Source organism: Syngnathus leptorhynchus, chromosome 8, assembly GCF_054491065.1.
Source record: "Syngnathus leptorhynchus isolate UIUO chromosome 8, UIUO_Slep, whole genome shotgun sequence".
NCBI lineage: Eukaryota > Metazoa > Chordata > Actinopteri > Syngnathiformes > Syngnathidae > Syngnathus > Syngnathus leptorhynchus.
In genome coordinates this window covers 11,617,578-11,633,755 of record NC_141202.1, presented here as the reverse complement: position 1 = coordinate 11,633,755, position 16,178 = coordinate 11,617,578, and the positions used below count along the sequence as shown (strand labels likewise).

Sequence of the window (16,178 nt, the reverse complement as noted above, 5' to 3'; positions counted from 1 at the left end):
AACAATTTGGTGTATTTTAAAAGACTGCCATTTGAACAGGGATGTGCTTTTATTTCTTTCTCCAACACATTCAAGAGCACAAAAATGTCCAAATAATCCACACAGTCACGCAGAGGACTGACCAGCTGAGAGTGAAATTTTTGTCTTCGTTTTCCACTATTTGTTGGTCATTGAAAAGCAAAAAAGAGAAGTGAATATTTGACACACGTTACTTCACAGATTTATTTAACTTCTCTTTTTTTTTTAATAATCAGAGATATATCATATTTTCGTGGGAAATAAAATCAGCGTTAGCACTTACCCCCAAAATGTACTTGGGGGGAAATGGTGAAAAGGTAAATGTTTCCACTGTATTGATAAAAAACGGGAAAAAGACTTCCCAAATGTCTTTATAGATTTATTTGTCAACAAGTTTTAATGTAAAAAAAGAGAAAATAAGATGCAAGCAGCCAAAAATACATCATATTCAAAATGCATCGATGGTCAAGTGTGCCCAATCGACACATGGGAGAGAACTTGCCATACTTGTCAACTTAAATCTTAAACAAAGTGCAAAAAGAATGAAGAAGTGCTTTTCTGATATCTATAAAAAAAAAAATTGCAGACGTAAGAGTACATAGAGATGACGACCACGGTGCACGTTAGGCCACGACTTCCTCCTCTGGAATTTGCTTGTATCCACCTTCTGGGTCGTCACGGCTCTAAAAAGCCAAAGACCGACAAAAGGTATCTTAACTTTCTATTTTGCAAACACACACATATGTACATCCGTAGCTTTTTATAGAAAAAAACAAACCATTCACTAATTTTATTTTCCAGAACAATTTTTCTGTTTGTTCTGCGCCATCAATTTTCGGACATAGTTTTGCGAGCCCACCAACAGGGGGCGGTCACCTGCGGGTCATGGTGGTGCTTGTCGTTGCCATGGCGACAAAGAGATTTGATGGCCAACACGGAGGAGCTGATAACCAGGCAGAGTTCCAGGGCGCACAGTACAATGGCCATGCCGTTGATGGCTCTCAGAAGCATCTGCACGACCGCAAAAAAAAGAATAGCAATTTTTTTTTTTTTTTAAACCAACAAAGATGACTTCCAAGGAAAAAAAACACCACAATGGCTAAAAAAGAAAATGAGCGTGCACTCACGAGTAGAAGATCCTTGGCGTGCAGGCAGCGCTGCAAGTATATCTGCTCGGTGCCACTCGGGCTTTTGGTGGTGGTTCGGGACCAGTCATTATAATAACTGTCACCACGGCAAATGTACCAGAGGAATATGTCGGACATGTTAATGGCGTAAAGAACGATGCCGGCGATGGCGAAGCCAATTCCTGACAAGTTCAGAATCACGTTGACTATCACCTAAGACATAAAAAGGTACAAATGAGTTATTCTTCAAAAAAGGAGATAAATTATTCACAAAACAATGATAAAATACGTAGAATATTATAGCTGACCTTGAAGAAAAAATGTATTACTTTTCCCATAATATTGTGAGTTAATTTCAATAAGAAAAACATTTTTTTTATTTTAAAGTGACTTTTATTATAGAAACAATAACCAATTGATGCTTGTAGAATTATTATCTTTTTTCCCCAAAAAGGAACTGCGACGTTTCTCATTTTTACAAATTGTTCATTTTCTCATCTAAAACAAAATGTTTTTTCCGGAACAATGAATTTAAATTTATATTTGGTGTGAGAATAACTTGTCTGCTTTGTATGTGTCTACTGTTGCTGCTTTTATGTTGCAGCAAAATCATCAGGGCTCCATCAACAATATTTGTACATTTTCCGGATAAAACGTGCCGAGCCTTTGCATGAGCGGAGAAACGCCACTCACCAGACATGGACTGGGGAACCTCTCCGATAAAATGCAGACGATGCCGAAGAGGATGAACTGCAGCAGACGACAAAACAACGAGATCAATTAAAATTCAATGCGGAGGAGCGGCGACTCTGATCTGAGCTCCTCCCGAATGACCAAGCTTCTCAGTAATCATGTTTTTTTTTCTGCGACCCCTCCCCCAAAATACAATCTAGTTAGGCCCTAATATTGTGCAATATTTATGAACGAACGGTTCATTTTTTCTTACCAGCGCTCCCAACCAGTATGGGTAGCCAGATGAGTCCATTTGCCACGAGGAGCCAGGTCCGCTGCACATGAGGATGGCCCCCAGGCCAATGTTGAGCAAGCCCGTCATGATGTGCAGCACCCCCAATACGGACTGAGAGGTCCCCATGAATCCTCCCAGGCGTCGAGACACCGAACAGCACGCGGGGCTGTAGCACAGGCCCCCGATGATTTGGCACAGGGGGGGACAGCTACTTGTGGGGTCGGTGGCCATTGTCAGAATTGTGACTCCGTCTACTTTGCTCATACTTATCGCCATTCTGTCTTGAAAAACGACAACGTGTTAATGGAAGAAAGACCTGCCACGATGACGTCAGGATGACGTTGGCCGCAACAGCTAAAGCTTGAATTGAAACAAACGGAGGCAGTTTCCATGCAGCTGTTAAGTTTGTCTGGTGGAGAGTTCTTGGGCTGCAACTAACAATTTTTCAGTTCATCAGTTCATCTATGGATTATTTTGGCAATAATCAATGGCTGAGCAGAAGTGAAATAACACTCCTTTTGAAAATGACAATGCAGAAATAACAATATTTCCTGGTAAAATGTTGCAATTCCAAATAATTAGAAAATTTTCATTACTCTATTATCATAAATGGATGAATGAAAGGACAGGGTTGGAGGGGGAAAAAAAGCATTATTTTCTAATCTGTTCCTTTTACAGACCGGAACTGCTTCATCCAATATGGCACATGTGATGACGTAACGCAGTAACGCACCAACACGCTCCATGCAACACTCTGAACCGTTAATATACGATCCCACCACGAGCGTGAGCGGGCAAAATAAACTGCGACATAGATTTACTTCCCCTAAAGGTTGTGAAAATACGACACCTCGACAAGGACAATCGCTTCACCTTTGCTATTAATTAAACAAAAAGGTTGTCACTTACTTCTTTTTCGTAGATTCAGACGTCGGAATAGAGTCTCCGATCAAATGGTGAATGACGTCTGAGGACGCAGGGGCATTTCCACTTGTTCCGGGAAAGCGCAATAAAAAGCTGCAACTGCGTTAACCCTTAGGGCACACTTCCAACATTTACAACCAAAACAGGAAAAAAATTGTCTTATTAGTTTCAAAACACAATAATAATAAGAGTAATAACAATAATAGTTTTAAAAATACAGTTTTGAAGTAACATTACAATATAAGAAGATTTCAGTTTTCTCTTTGAAAAAATATGAAAATAGAAAATCTAAATTTTTCTTTTTTAATTACGTACTTAGTGCAGAGGTCGGCAACGCGCGGCTCCAGAGCAGCATGCGTCTCTTTAGCACGCCCCAAGCGGCTCCCTGGAGCTCTTGCAAAAATGCGTGAAAATGGAAATTTTTTTTTTTTTTTTATGGTAGTCATGACACAAACATTCTTATGCTGTAGAAAATGTATGTAGTTGTAACTATTTTAAAAATACCGAATTTCAGAATGACGCAAAATTGCGTCACGGCAAGCGACACAGCACAGGAGAGTTGTAAACAAACAGGTGTGTGAGTGACGGGTCATAGATTCAAAAGGCAAAAAGAGAAAGATTGCTGATGAGAACAGAGGCTTTAAGAAAAATGGACTGAACTATTTGCTTTCATTGCCAATGCTGAAGGATACCCTGAATGTTTGATTTGCAATGACACGTTGTCAAATATAACAAGAAGAGCAATTTGAAGCGACTTTTTCAGCTATAGAATGCGAAATTTGCTGCCGATCACCCGGTTGGAACTGAGAGGAAAATTGCAATTGCAGTGCTGGTGGAAAAATTTGAGGAACGAAAATAACAGTTTCAAGAAGTGGATTGCATCTCCAAACTCTACGACTGCTGCAAGTTTTGTTGCGGCCCGGGAGATAATAAAGCGCGCAAAACCATTCACCGATAGCGAGCACATGAAGGATTCATTCGTTAAAATATCAGAGTGCCTATTTTCGGACTTCAAAAACAAAAGCGAGATAATTCAGAAAATTAAAGACATGCCTCTCCGCAAAAACAGTGAAGGAAATGGTAATTTGAATGGCAAACAATATCACCGATCAGCAAATCAAGCACATCAATTCAGCTCCGGCTTTCTCAATTGCCTGTGATGAGTCGTATGACGTGACCGATTTCCAACAGATACGTAAACTCTGTTAGGATACGGATTTTTAGCTATTGATCTGACTCCAAATTGCGATCAACACTTAACACAAGTTTCTATGTCCCAATCCAGACACTGGCGCACCTAACAATTTTGCGAGTTCGTTCTGTCAAAGAGAAGACCAGTAGATCAATCAGACCAAATTTACCAATTGTTTATTCCTAACAAAGCGCACTAATACAGGCCTGGGTCCCGGGTCCCTCACACTAAAACTCGTGCGTTTTTGTGACCACCAAAAGACGACACATTTTTCCGGGTTGCCCAGTTTTAAAGAAACACAATATGAATATTAAAGCATGCAAAATATTGTGCGATGATTGGTCGATGGCCATCTCCTCCTCGTCGAGGTGTCATCACTCTGGTCAGGGGGTTGGGTTTTTCCTCTCGAAGAAAAACCTGGACGTGGTGTTGTTCTTTGTTCTCGTTCCTCACCGACCTTGAGGTGTTATCGTCCGGTACTCCCTTCGTCCCGTACTCCCTGTCTGGGCCTGTTTTACAACACTTGGCAGAAAACAAGTTCATGCAGTGTGCCTGCACATTCCTCACCCCCCATCAATCCACACAAACACTCCAATACTAGATATTATATTGATATGATTATATGTTTCACACAACCTTAAAAAATATGTTTGCAAACTGCTAAAAGCACATTTCCCTTTAACTCTAATGGGCCGCAAGAAGAAATTTATACCACTAAAAGGTCAAACACGGTGGGGAGGACATCTGCGAGGCTGTGCTGCAGTGTTTAAATGACAGAGATACACACTGGCTACCTGATTTCAGGAGCTGCAGACGGCGCACCGAGTATGAGAGTGTCACAAAAGGGGTTTGTGACTTTACTGCAGAAAGCATTGGATCGAAATTTGCTTACATTCCATTGCATATTGCACCAAGAGGCAATGTGTGTGTAAACATTCCCAGTGTATGGAGGTAATGAACCTTGTCATCAATATTGTGAACAAAATAATCGCAAAAGCATTAAAACACCACCAGTTCCGTGAATTGCTCCATGAAGTTGACAGTGAATATGCCGATCTCCTGCTGCACAACAAAGTCCGCTGGCTATCCAGGGGCGACGTTTAGCGTTGCTTTGTATTTGTAGCCTACTTAATTATTTTAATAGTAAATGTATTGACAGTGGAGGGAGTGTTACCACCGGAAGGCGCTGCATGCTCAGGTATGTGCACAGCTAGAAATTGTGACCTGACTGAACCAATGGTGCGTCTGAGCGCGGCAAGCGTTGACGTCAGCCGTTAGGTCGAGTGAAGGCACACGCACACGTTTTGGTGTTGCTCCCAGTAGTGCAGCTCGTCGCCGAAGCTCCAGGCGTAAGCCAAGTCCTTGCTGAACTTGACGGCATGGACAACGCATTCGCCGAGCATCTCCTGCAATAGCATCTCGGCCATGGCGACCACGCCCGCCTTCTTCTGGCTCTGGATCAGCTCCCGTATGCGGGCGGCGTCCACTGGCTCGGGCGAGGAGCTGTAGGACACTACCACGTTGAGTTTGTCGTCCGAGGCGCGCACCTGAAAGAGACTCCTCCCCAGCAGGCAGTCGAAGCGCTTGGGGGCGAAGAGACCCGTGGGCGACTTGAAGACGCGCACCGACCAGCAAACCCAGTCGTACTTGCTCCTCAGCTTATCCACGATGGCCTTGGCCAGCTGCTGGTTGCTCCACGTTGGGTTGTCTCTGACCAGCCGCCGGGTGTCCTCCTCGGCCTGCGTGGGGAAACTGACCACACAGTCCTCGATCACAGCGTTCATCTTCTCCTGCATCTTCTTCATCTTCTCGTCCCACTCCTTGAGGAAAGAGTCTTCCTCGTCGGAGCCCTTCAGGGCGGAGTAGCCCAGCAGGGCAATGAGTCCCAGGCAGAAGAGCTTCTTCAGCCGGACACAGAAATCCTCTACGGCCCGGCGGCTTTTCTCCGTGTAGTTGAGGACGATCTCCAGCACCAACTCGCCCGAGAATTTCTCACCCATCACGGCGTTGTAGAGAATGTTCAGGTTCTTGTCGCCGCCGACCATGTCAAAATGCTGCAGGAAAATATTCTTCTGGTATTCCCGGAACTTGGCCTCGGCGTTGAGGATGTCCATGTATCTGCGGAACTGGTTTCTGATGTTCTCCTCCACCGAGAAGTATCTGACGTCCATGCTGCTCTTCTTGATCTCCTCGTGGATGCGCTGCATCTCGTCGGAGGCGGCGTCCAGTCTGTCACGCACTTTCTGGAACTGGTCCCTCATGAAAGCCGCCTCCTTGCTCTCCACATTGTCCAGAAACAACTTGACGATGGGAGCGGCGATGGAGAAGACCGGGAAGAAGTCACCCACAAAACTGGCCATGACCTCGGCGCCCTGCTCTATGGTCTCCATCACCAACTCCACCATGTCCTTCTTCTCCTCCAAAAACTTCCGCAGCTGGTCGGCCATCTCCGCTGTCGCCGTGCTTCTGTCGGAGAGCAAAATATCCAAAGACTGAAGTCATTTCTCACATTGAAGGCCTGTTGATTGCACTTTTTTTTTTTAAACATTTGCCCCAGAGATTCTCAATAAAATGTTGCGGCTTCTCCCTCGGCCGCTTTATTGAGTATACATTAAAAGGATATCAAAATGTCCCCTCTAAACAAGCAAGCGGGCGAAAATGAGATTAACGAGAAAGAGGAGGTCAAACTCTCTGGAGCAAAAGGTGCAGGTTGCCACGGTAACCAGGGAATGGAAAATAACCCATTAGGTTAATACCCACAAGGTATTTTAGGTTGCATTACCTGACATGTTTCGGCATGAACTTCCACCTGATGAAGTCAGGCGGAAGTTCATGCAGAAACATGTCAGGTAATGCAACCTAAAATACCTTGTTTGTGATAAAAGAACCAAAAAGTGGTGGTCGTTCTACTATTAATATGCTGACTTTTACCACTTAACAATCGCAAAAGACGCCACTCCAACATATTTTTTTCAGACTGCACAAAGCTTCGGGAACGCAGCACTCATTAATCAATTAACAAGAGAACGAAACAGTCGGTTTGAAGAGCTCAACCAGCTCAACAGGAATCTGAGGAGCATAATATTTACTAAATTAGTGATTTCGTATTACTCACCTCAACAAAAAAAAAAGGAAAAAAGTTTAGAAGACAGAAGACGTCATAAAGTTCCACTTCAGTATGCTTTCGTGTTCTGATCACGTGATCCAGGCGCACCCGATTTGGGAGGTACTCCTAAGTGACGTCATCCCAAGCGGCTCTCCACCCACTTGGTAAACTCAAAACGCGTTGGCCCTTCATGGATCGCGTAGATATCCGACGCATTCTTATTCAACCAGCGCTTTCACAACAGCTGTAACTTGAGGCGGAAAGAAATGTGGACCTTGCCTAATTTTTTTTATTCTTCATGAGGTGAAAGTTTCATTTATCGAAGTTTAATTACGTCGGGGTCACCAAGAAATTGTTAGGATACGGATTTTAGCTATTGATCTGACTCCAAATTGCGATCAACACTTAACACAAGTTTCTAAGTCCCAATCCACACACTGGCGCACCTAACAATTTTGCGAGTTCGTTCTGTCAAAGAGAAGACCAGTAGATCAATCAGACCAAATTTACCAATTGTTTATTCCTCACAAAGCGCACTAATACAGGCCTGGGTCCCGGGTCCCTCACACTAAAACTCGTGCGTTTTTGTGACCACCAAAAGACGACACATTCTTCCGGGTTGCCCAGTTTTAAAGAAAAACAATATGAATACTAAAGCATGCAAAATATTGTGCGATGATTGGTCGATGGTCATCTCCTCCCCCTCGAGGTGTCATCACTCTGGTCAGGGGGTTGGGTTTTTCCTCTCGAAGCCCGACCACCTGGACGTGGTGTTGTTCTTTGTTCTCGTTCCTCACCGACCTTGAGGTGTTATCGTCGGGTACTCCCTTCGTCCCGTACCATCCCGTCCTCCCTGTCTGGGCCTGTTTTACAACACTTCGCAGAAAACAAGTTCATGCAGTGTGCCTGCACGTTCCTCACCCCACACCAATCCACACAAGCACTCCAATACTAGATATTATATTGATATGATTATATGTTTCACACGACCTTAAAAAATATGTTTGCAAACCGCTGAAAGCACATTTTCCTTTACCCAAAAACAAAAAAAGAAATCCATACCGAGTTGACAAATAAAATGTGCATTTTCCATCATATGTCCCCCTGCCAGTTCAGATATTCCATCACATCAACACGGCTCTACTGCGGGTGGATGCAGAGGAAGGCCCGCTTGTGCCTGGCATAGTAGTAGGACTCCACGTTGAAGTTGTTGGACTCCACCACCTCCTTGTAGTGGCTGACAGCGTGCACCAGGCAGTCAGGGAAGCAGCGGTTGAGGGTCAGGGCCACGGCCATCATGTTGCCCTTCAGCCGCTGCTGTTCGATCTGCTCGTAGATGCGATTCTTGTCGATGGGCGGCGGGTCCACGCAGAAGGACACCACCACCCTGACCTTGTTGTCCATGGTCAGCTCGAACCAGTTGGCCCCACCGCTGCCGTGGCACTTTCGTCCCGCCAGCCAGTTGTAGAAGAAGATGCGCTCGCGCCTGTTGAAGGCGCGCACTGACCAGTTGACCCAGTCGTACTTCTTGACCAGCGCCGAGAGCAGCGAACGCGTCAAGTCCTCGCTGACCGCGCAGGAGGCCTTCTCCTTGAGTGCTTCCTCCAGGTCCAGCTTGGCCTGGTCCACGAAGGTCTCCGTGCAGTGGTCCACGGCCGCTTTCATGCGCTTCTCCACATCCTCCATCCGCTCGTGCCACTTGGCGGTCAGGCCCGTTTCCAGCGCGCCTTCTCGGAGGGCGGCGTAGCCCATGACGGCGATGAGGCCCATCACAAAGAGCTTCTTGAGCCGAGCGCAGAAGTCCTCCACCGCCCTCCGGCTCCTCTGCTCCGTGTCGACCACCGTGTCCAGCATGGGGTCGCCGGCCGTGTTCTCCCCCGTGACGGCGTTGTAGAGGGCGTCCAAGTTCAAGTCAGCCTTCGTGTTCTCATAATACTTGATGAACTTCTCCTTCTTCTTCTCCTTCATGCTGGGCTTGGCGTTGACGAACTCCTGGAACTTTTCGTACTGGCCCAGTATGTGCGCCTCGTGGTCAAGGTTCTGCTTGTTCATGGACGCCCTCTGCAGCTCCAGGGCGATCTGGTCGATGTCGCTCTGGATGCCCACCAGCTTCTGGTTGACCTGCTCGATCTTCTGGGTCAAGTAGACGGCCTCCTTGCCCTCCGGGTTGCTGAGGATCTCGGCCGAGGCCACGAAAACGGCCTCCAGGATGGGGTGCAGCTGGCCCACTGTGGCGGCCAGGACCTCTGACGCTTGCCCCATGATGTTCACCCCTTTCTCAATCTTGTCCTTGTTGTCCACCAGCCAGTTGGCCACGCTGTCCATGGTTGCGCAATTTCACAGCCGCTTGTTAAAATGATTCCGCCACAGCCTGAAAGAACACATGGAGGGACACACACTTAAAGAAGACATTTTCGAACACTTTCCCGAGCACAACGCAAAAACTCGCCGGGTGTCTTGAACATATGCCGACTTGTTCAATTCCACAATTGATCGGTGGACGGACGCTCCACACACACACACACGCATACACACACGAATCTCATCAACGCTTTGGGATTGCTCATTTAGTTGGACTTGTCTAAAAATGGCGGCCAGCCAGAGCAAGCACAGATGTTGACAGTGGAAGAAACAAGCAGGGGGATTTTACGGCGGTGACACGTCACGTATTGTGTCGGCAGGAGAAAAGACACCGGGGAGATGATCGAAGTTTGGACTCCCTGGAGAAAGCGGAAAAAAGGCACACCCAAGCCCGGCTAATGAAAAGCCTTCGGCAGCGCACTTGAGCAACCTCGTCCTCGCCATGTGTGCCCCCAAATGACGCGCTGTGCAGCATTTTTATCCAAAGTTTGGCACTCACACACACACACAAAAGGTGGATTTTTTTTTCTGAGGGCGGGTTATCCATAAAAATCACACAGTGCATGAAGCAGTAACATCTTAGAGAATAGGGCACGGACAGCTCCTAAGGCACGATGACAAGCCCGCGGGGTGTGTTTGCGTTGTTAAACACACGACCACTAGAGGGAAGCAAAACCCACTCGGGATTTCAGCACCACCACCAGTGGACTGAAATCACCATGGCCAGTTTTGCTCTAGAAATGGCATCATTTGAAGAGTTCTTTTGATCCTTGGCATTGGAACTAGCATTTAATAGCGGTAGTAATTAGATGTTTTTTTTTGTTTACACAGATGATGAGGTTGTGGTCCAATCCAGTGATGCAGCTCAACGGCCACCATTTCATATTGTTTGACCTAAGTCGGGGAAGCAGAATTACAGATGACAGCAAGGAGGTGAGCAGGCATTGAAGAGGATTTGGATGCATTGGAAGTGGGCCAAAAAATGATGGGTTCAAGCTCCAAGTAAGATTCTTTTTATATATGGCAACATTAGGATTCATACCATTTCAATGAAGTGTGACGCACTCAAATTTGATTCATTCAGTTAATAGGCACTTCTCATCACACATTTAGGGCATGGAAGACTTCCATTCATAAACATTTCGTTAGGTAATTGAACAAATGGACACGATAGCAATCAGAACACGGGACACGGTCTTTAAAGGTGACTTTTGTCTCAAATCCGAACAAGGAAGTGAGGAGCAGCCTCGTGACGCCACCTGTCACCAGTTCGACTGACTGCCGTCTTGAATGCTCTCAAACAAAAAGTAGAGCAAATGCCTTTTGACATGACAGGTGAGTCACGCCTTCATTCATCCATCAGCTGATGAAGACGTGTCACAACTACAAGTGACGGAAGGCGGAAGTACATGCCAAAACATGTCAGGAAATGCAACCTAAAATAAATTGTTTGTGATAAAAGAACCCCCAAGAAAAAGTGATTGACAAAGGAAACAAAATGAACTTAGTACAACTAGTATAGCAAATGGCTAAGCTAATTGTTGGGGTAATCATTACAATTTTACCATTAAAGTTCATTCTTAATACTTGATTAGTATGATTAGTATAATGATTTTTTTTTCTTCTATGAGAGCATTTATGAGGCACATTTGCGGTCAGTCAGAACAAAATTTCCGTGTTGGTTAAAGGCAAGGAAGCGCACACAACTGAGCCTCAGCAAATTCAAATGACTACCGCGACTTAGGGAACAATCGCCGTTCCAGAAATGCGGCAAACACGCCAAATTAACTCCGTAAACTGATTGTTCTCGACATCAACGCGGACTAGACTCTGTCCACTTGGGATCCCAAGCAATATTGTCCAACAGCAACCATGGAGAGGCTGCTTCTTTCTTACCTTTGAGTGGCTGACTTCCTTCCACCTAGGAACGCTTAGCCGACGGCCCAAACTGGACTGACTTCTTCTTCTTCCTAGGAATCCCTGCAAAATGGACACGTCCATGTACGTTCAGGGTGTAGGGGTGAAAATATTGGAATAAACCATAATTGAAGGGCCCACAAATCTTCCCAAACGCGCAAAATTGGAGCCCAATGGATCCATTCTTCCAAGTGTTACTTAAAGACGCCACATTAAATGTTTGGAATATTAAAAGCACCCCTCAGATCTACCGTCAATCCCCCCTTTGTTGGAACATATTCTGGTCCATATCCCGTATTCAAAAAGAAACCAAGACCGGATTGTCAGTCTGCGCGCAGGCGAGTTCCAGAAATAATGATTTCAAACGCTTTACAAACCCTCGCAGCATCTTTCAGACACTAACAAACACTCCATTCATGCTATTTCATCACAAATAATCAAATACGAGGCCAATTCCGGTTGCCAAAAGAATTAGTCGAAAAGTAAACTAATAACAATGTGTTAGAGATGTTCCGACTCTAACTTATTTTGCAAGAACCACACGGGAGACAGTATGCCCTTTGAACACGTAAGTGTTGCAAGTGGAGAATTTGTTTGTTACTGTAGATACAGCAATGTCCGAACAAAGTCTGCCGTTCGAGTCATGCAAGAGGCTATTTATTGAGAGAAGAAGGGTGGGGGTGAGAGTGGGCAGGATGGGGGTGACAATTTACATGTGTGGTGGCCAAGGTGGGGGTGAAACCCCTGGCCTGTGATCACATCATAGCAGGGGTTGTTTTACGACGTTGAGTAGACAGAACAACTTTGATTGCGTCTTCTACAGTTGGTCAATCAGTGCAAAGGATCTTAGCACTTTGTTCTCCTACTTTGTTAAGACAGGACAAGCTTAGGTTAATTATTACTGATTACATTCCAACATAATATGATCAACCTAATCTATTCAACCCTAACACAATGGATGCGCGCAAGTGGCCCCCAAGCTAGCGTCACCCCATTTTGCGTGTATATTCTTCCTCTGCGGTCCAGATAAGAACATTCGGCAAATTCTTACCAATACGCGTCTTCTTTCTCACGTCGGACAAGTTGAGTGGAAGATTCCCATGCAGCCAGCCTGCTGCTTGTGTGTGAGGAAAGCTGCATGGGTAGGGGTCCCAAAGAAGAGAGTGAAAAAAGAAAGGAGTGATGCGCAATGGAGGGATGGAGGGATGGATGGAGGGAGGAAAGGGCGAGGGAAAGGCGAGCGAAGCAGACGGGACTATTTCTTGCTGTGGTATTTTGTCGACATGTATGGAGATGGATTTGATTGTTTGATTCTTCTGTTGCTATTTTTGTGCTATTTGGTCAACGTTAGGCAATCTCTTGGAGGTGTACAAAATCACACATTCTGTTCAAGGGAAGTAGACGAGCTCGTTTATGTTTCATATGTGATTGTGCATATGTGCGTATGTGTAGATTTTGAAGCAATTCACCCAAAAATCGAGCATGCTGTTGTACACTCGTCTGGCTTAATTCTTTTTTCTCCCGTTGCGTAGTGGACGATCTTTGGGGGGCTAAAATGCTCAATGCGCTGACTGTGCGCCCAAATGGAAAGCATCACGGCACCTATTCAACATCGCCAATGTCCGCTTAGTCTGCGCTGTAAAACACAACTATGGGCGAAGAGATATTTGCATCCGATATGTTTGACTGTCACAAAATGGATGCAAAAATTTTTAAACAGAAGATCCGCAGTCAAAAGAGGGTTACCCAAATGATTTGGTTTGACTTTGCTCCTTCGCCATTTGAACTTATGTAGATTGCGACTTGTTTTCTTTTGCACTGTTTGAAAATAACGCGCGCCGTTTTGCGCCAAAGATAGAAAAGCCGCAACCACGTGATTATAGGGCAGCCAGGGTGGTTCCCCGTAGACTAAAATATCCTTTTGCTCCTCCTGGAAAATGCGAGTGGGACAAATTCAGCTTTTTAAATCCAGTGCAAAAATACAGCTCCCAAAAAAGATCTTCATTTTGATGTTTATTTTGATAATTCTATCAGAATAACATCATCCCACCGTAATAAGATACCCTCTATAGATACATCTTTGGTAAATATGATGAAAAATGATCTGATGATAAACTCTTTCTTAGGCAAACCAAAATTTGATCCTAGTGGTGATGACAGCGGATACATTCATAAAGTACAGAACATAAATGAGAATAAAGCAAAAATAGAGCAACATAAATTGATAGTTGCGTTAGCTGTGTGCTAATGATGTCAGAAAAGGACAAATTGAAATTGGGGTCGCCGGGATGATTTTTGGATCCTAAAGTGGTCACTTCAAAACAAAAAGGCAGACTTGTGTCTTTTCTACTACGCCTCTTTCCAACGCATGTTAAACTGGCTTCTCGGGACAAATGGTGCGTCTGAGAACAAGCGCGGCAAGCGTTGACGTCAGCCGTTAGGCCGAGTGAAGGCACACGCACACGTTTTGGTGTTCCTCCCAGTAGTGCAGCTCGTCGCCGAAGCTCCAGGCGCAAGCCAAGTCCTTGCTGAACTTGACGGCATGGACAACGCAATCGCCGAGCATCTCCCGCAATAGCATCTCGGCCATGGCGACCACGCCCGCCTTCTTCTGGCTCTGGATCAGCTCCCGTATGCGGGCGGCGTCCACTGGCTCGGGCGAGGAGCTGTAGGACACTACCACGTTGAGTTTGGCGTCCGAGGCGAGCACCTGGAAGCGACTCCTCCCCACCGGGCAGTCAAAGCGCTTGGGGGCGAAGAGACCCGTGGGCGACTTGAAGACGCGCACCGACCAGCAAACCCAGTCGTACTTGCTCCTCAGCTTAGCCACGATGGCCTCGGCCAGCTGCTGGTTACTCCACGCTGGGTTGTCTCTGACCAGCTGCCGGGTGTTCAGCTCGGCCTGCGTGGGGAAGCTGACCACACAGTCCTCGATCACGGCGTTCATCTTCTCCTGCACCTCCTTCATCTTCTCGCCCCACTTCTTGAGGAGAGAGTCTTCCTCGTCGTAGCCCTTCAGGGCGGAGTGGCCCAGCAGAGCAATGAGTCCCAGGCAGAAGAGCTTCTTCAGCCGGACACAGAAATCCTCTAGGGGCCGGCGGCTTTTCTCCTTGTAGTTGAGGACAATTTCCAGCACCGACTCGCCCGAGAATTTGTCACCCATCACGGCGTTGTAGAGAACGTGCAGGTTCTTGTCGCCGCCGACCTTGTCAAAATGCTCCAGGAAAATCTTCTTCTTGAGTTCCCGGAACTTGGCCTTGGCGTTGAGGATGTCCATGTATTTGCGGAACTGGTTGGTGATGTTCTCCTCCACCGAAAAGTATCTGACGTCCATGCCGCTCTTCTTGATCTCCTCGTGGATGCGCTGCATCTCGTCGGAGGTGGCGTCCAGTCTGTCACGCACTTTCTGGAACTGGTCCCTCATGAAAGCCGCCTCCTTGCTTTCCACATTGTCCAGCACCAACTTGACGATGGGAGCGGCGATGGAGAAGACCGGGAAGAAGTCACCCACCAAACTGGCCATGACCTCGGCGCCCTGCTCCATGGTCTCCATCACCGTCTCCACCATGTCCTTCTTCTCCTCCAAAAGCTTCTGCAGCTGCTCGGCCATCTCCGCTGTCGCCGTGCTTCTGTCGGAGAGCAAAATATCCAAAGACTGAAGTCATTTCTCACATTGAAGGCCTGTTGATTGCACTTTTTTTTTTAAACATTTGCCCCAGAGATTCTCAATAAAATGTTGCGGCTTCTCCCTCGGCCGCTTTATTGAGTACACATTAAAAGGATATCAAAATGTCCCCTCTAAACAAGCAAGCGGGCGAAAATGAGATTAACGAGAAAGAGGTCAAACTCTCTGGAGCAAAAGGTGCAGGTTGCCACGGTAACCAGGGAATGGAAAATAACCCATTAGGTTAATACCCACAAGGTATTTTAGGTTGCATTACCTGACATGTTTCGGCATGAACTTCCGCCTGACTTCATCAGGTGGAAGTTCATGCAGAAACATGTCAGGTAATGCAACCTAAAATACCTTGTTTGTGATAAAAGAACCAAAAAGTGGTGGTCGTTCTACTATTAATATGCTGACTTTTACCACTTAACAATCGCAAAAGACGCCACTCCAACATATTTTTTTCAGACTGCACAAAGCTTGGGGAACGCAGCACTCATTAATCAATTAACAAGAGAACGAAACAGTCGGTTTGAAGAGCTCAACCAGCTCAACAGCAATCTGAGGAGGATAATATTTACTAAATTTGTGATTTCGTATTACTCACCTCAACTAAAAGAAATGGAAAAAAAAGTTTAGAAGACAGAAGACGTCAAAAAGTTTCACTTCAGTATGCTTCCGTGTTCTGGTCACGTGATCTTGGCGCACCCGTTTTGGGAGGTACTACTAAGTGACGTCATCCCAAGCGGCTCTCCACCCACTTGGTAAACTCAAAACGCGTTGGCCCTTCATGGATCGCGTAGATATCCGACGCATTCTTATTCAGCCAGCGCTTTCACAACAGCTGTAACTTGAGACGGAAAGAAATGTGGACCTTGCCTAATTTTTTTTATTCTTCA

The 16,178-nt window shown here is 46.0% G+C and overlaps 5 protein-coding genes across 17 annotated transcripts in view; 1 reads left to right on the top strand and 4 right to left on the bottom strand.

Annotated features, from left to right (window-relative positions):
• Positions 1-42: 42 nt before the first annotated feature.
• On the bottom strand, positions 43-3,173 carry LOC147052493 (membrane-spanning 4-domains subfamily A member 15-like). Of its 2 annotated transcripts, none has more exons than XM_085918070.1 (6): positions 3,022-3,173; positions 2,092-2,393; positions 1,839-1,895; positions 1,146-1,358; positions 895-1,029; positions 43-701 (listed from the first exon to the last, which is right to left on the bottom strand). In XM_085918070.1, the coding sequence occupies exons 2-6, from the start codon at positions 2,386-2,388 to the stop codon at positions 642-644; spliced, it is 762 nt and encodes a 253-aa protein (XP_085774196.1). In that variant the 5' UTR covers positions 2,389-2,393; positions 3,022-3,173; the 3' UTR covers positions 43-641. The 2 variants fall into 2 exon arrangements, with proteins under 2 accessions (XP_085774196.1, XP_085774197.1); XM_085918071.1 differs by having other exon boundaries at positions 2,092-2,389; positions 3,022-3,157.
• Positions 3,174-5,501: 2,328 nt separating this feature from the next.
• On the bottom strand, positions 5,502-7,683 carry LOC147052492 (uncharacterized). The gene is made up of 2 exons (XM_085918068.1): positions 7,344-7,683; positions 5,502-6,694 (listed from the first exon to the last, which is right to left on the bottom strand). The coding sequence occupies exon 2, from the start codon at positions 6,673-6,675 to the stop codon at positions 5,503-5,505; it is 1,173 nt and encodes a 390-aa protein (XP_085774194.1). The 5' UTR covers positions 6,676-6,694; positions 7,344-7,683; the 3' UTR covers position 5,502.
• A 151-nt stretch (positions 7,684-7,834) lies between these two features.
• Positions 7,835-11,644, bottom strand: LOC147052491 (protein rapunzel-like). Its single transcript, XM_085918065.1, has 2 exons — positions 11,592-11,644; positions 7,835-9,705 (listed from the first exon to the last, which is right to left on the bottom strand). Exon 2 carries the CDS (start codon positions 9,657-9,659, stop codon positions 8,475-8,477), a length of 1,185 nt encoding a protein of 394 aa, XP_085774191.1. The 5' UTR covers positions 9,660-9,705; positions 11,592-11,644; the 3' UTR covers positions 7,835-8,474.
• The window catches only part of LOC147052482 (uncharacterized), a 44,688-nt gene continuing 38,797 nt past the window's right edge, over positions 10,288-16,178 (top strand). For 10 of the 12 annotated variants that reach the window (XR_015066878.1, XR_015066881.1, XR_015066880.1 and 7 more), the window contains exon 1: positions 10,288-10,628. Coding sequence is in view for 3 of the 12 variants with exons in the window: in XM_085918080.1 (XP_085774206.1) it covers positions 10,527-10,628 (102 nt within the window). In the remaining 9 variants the exon portion in view is untranslated. Of the gene's footprint in view, positions 10,698-16,178 lie in introns of all 12 variants that reach the window. The other 2 variants (XR_015066884.1, XR_015066883.1) reach the window with 2 other exon arrangements.
• Positions 13,658-16,146, bottom strand: LOC147052490 (uncharacterized). Its single transcript, XM_085918584.1, has 2 exons — positions 15,887-16,146; positions 13,658-15,241 (listed from the first exon to the last, which is right to left on the bottom strand). The coding sequence occupies exon 2, from the start codon at positions 15,220-15,222 to the stop codon at positions 14,050-14,052; it is 1,173 nt and encodes a 390-aa protein (XP_085774710.1). The 5' UTR covers positions 15,223-15,241; positions 15,887-16,146; the 3' UTR covers positions 13,658-14,049.

Coding starts and splice junctions, on each gene's coding strand:
- LOC147052491 (XM_085918065.1), bottom strand. CDS start 9,659: ATGGACAGCGTGGCCAACTGGCTGGTGGACAACAAGGACAAGATTGAG.
- LOC147052492 (XM_085918068.1), bottom strand. CDS start 6,675: ATGGCCGACCAGCTGCGGAAGTTTTTGGAGGAGAAGAAGGACATGGTG.
- LOC147052493 (XM_085918070.1), bottom strand. CDS start 2,388: ATGGCGATAAGTATGAGCAAAGTAGACGGAGTCACAATTCTGACAATG. Junction 1,896..2,091: donor CATACTGGTTGGGAGCGCTG/GTAAGAAAAAAT, acceptor CGTCTGCTGCAG/TTCATCCTCTTCGGCATCGT. Junction 1,359..1,838: donor GGTTCCCCAGTCCATGTCTG/GTGAGTGGCGTT, acceptor TTTATGTCTTAG/GTGATAGTCAACGTGATTCT.
- LOC147052490 (XM_085918584.1), bottom strand. CDS start 15,222: ATGGCCGAGCAGCTGCAGAAGCTTTTGGAGGAGAAGAAGGACATGGTG.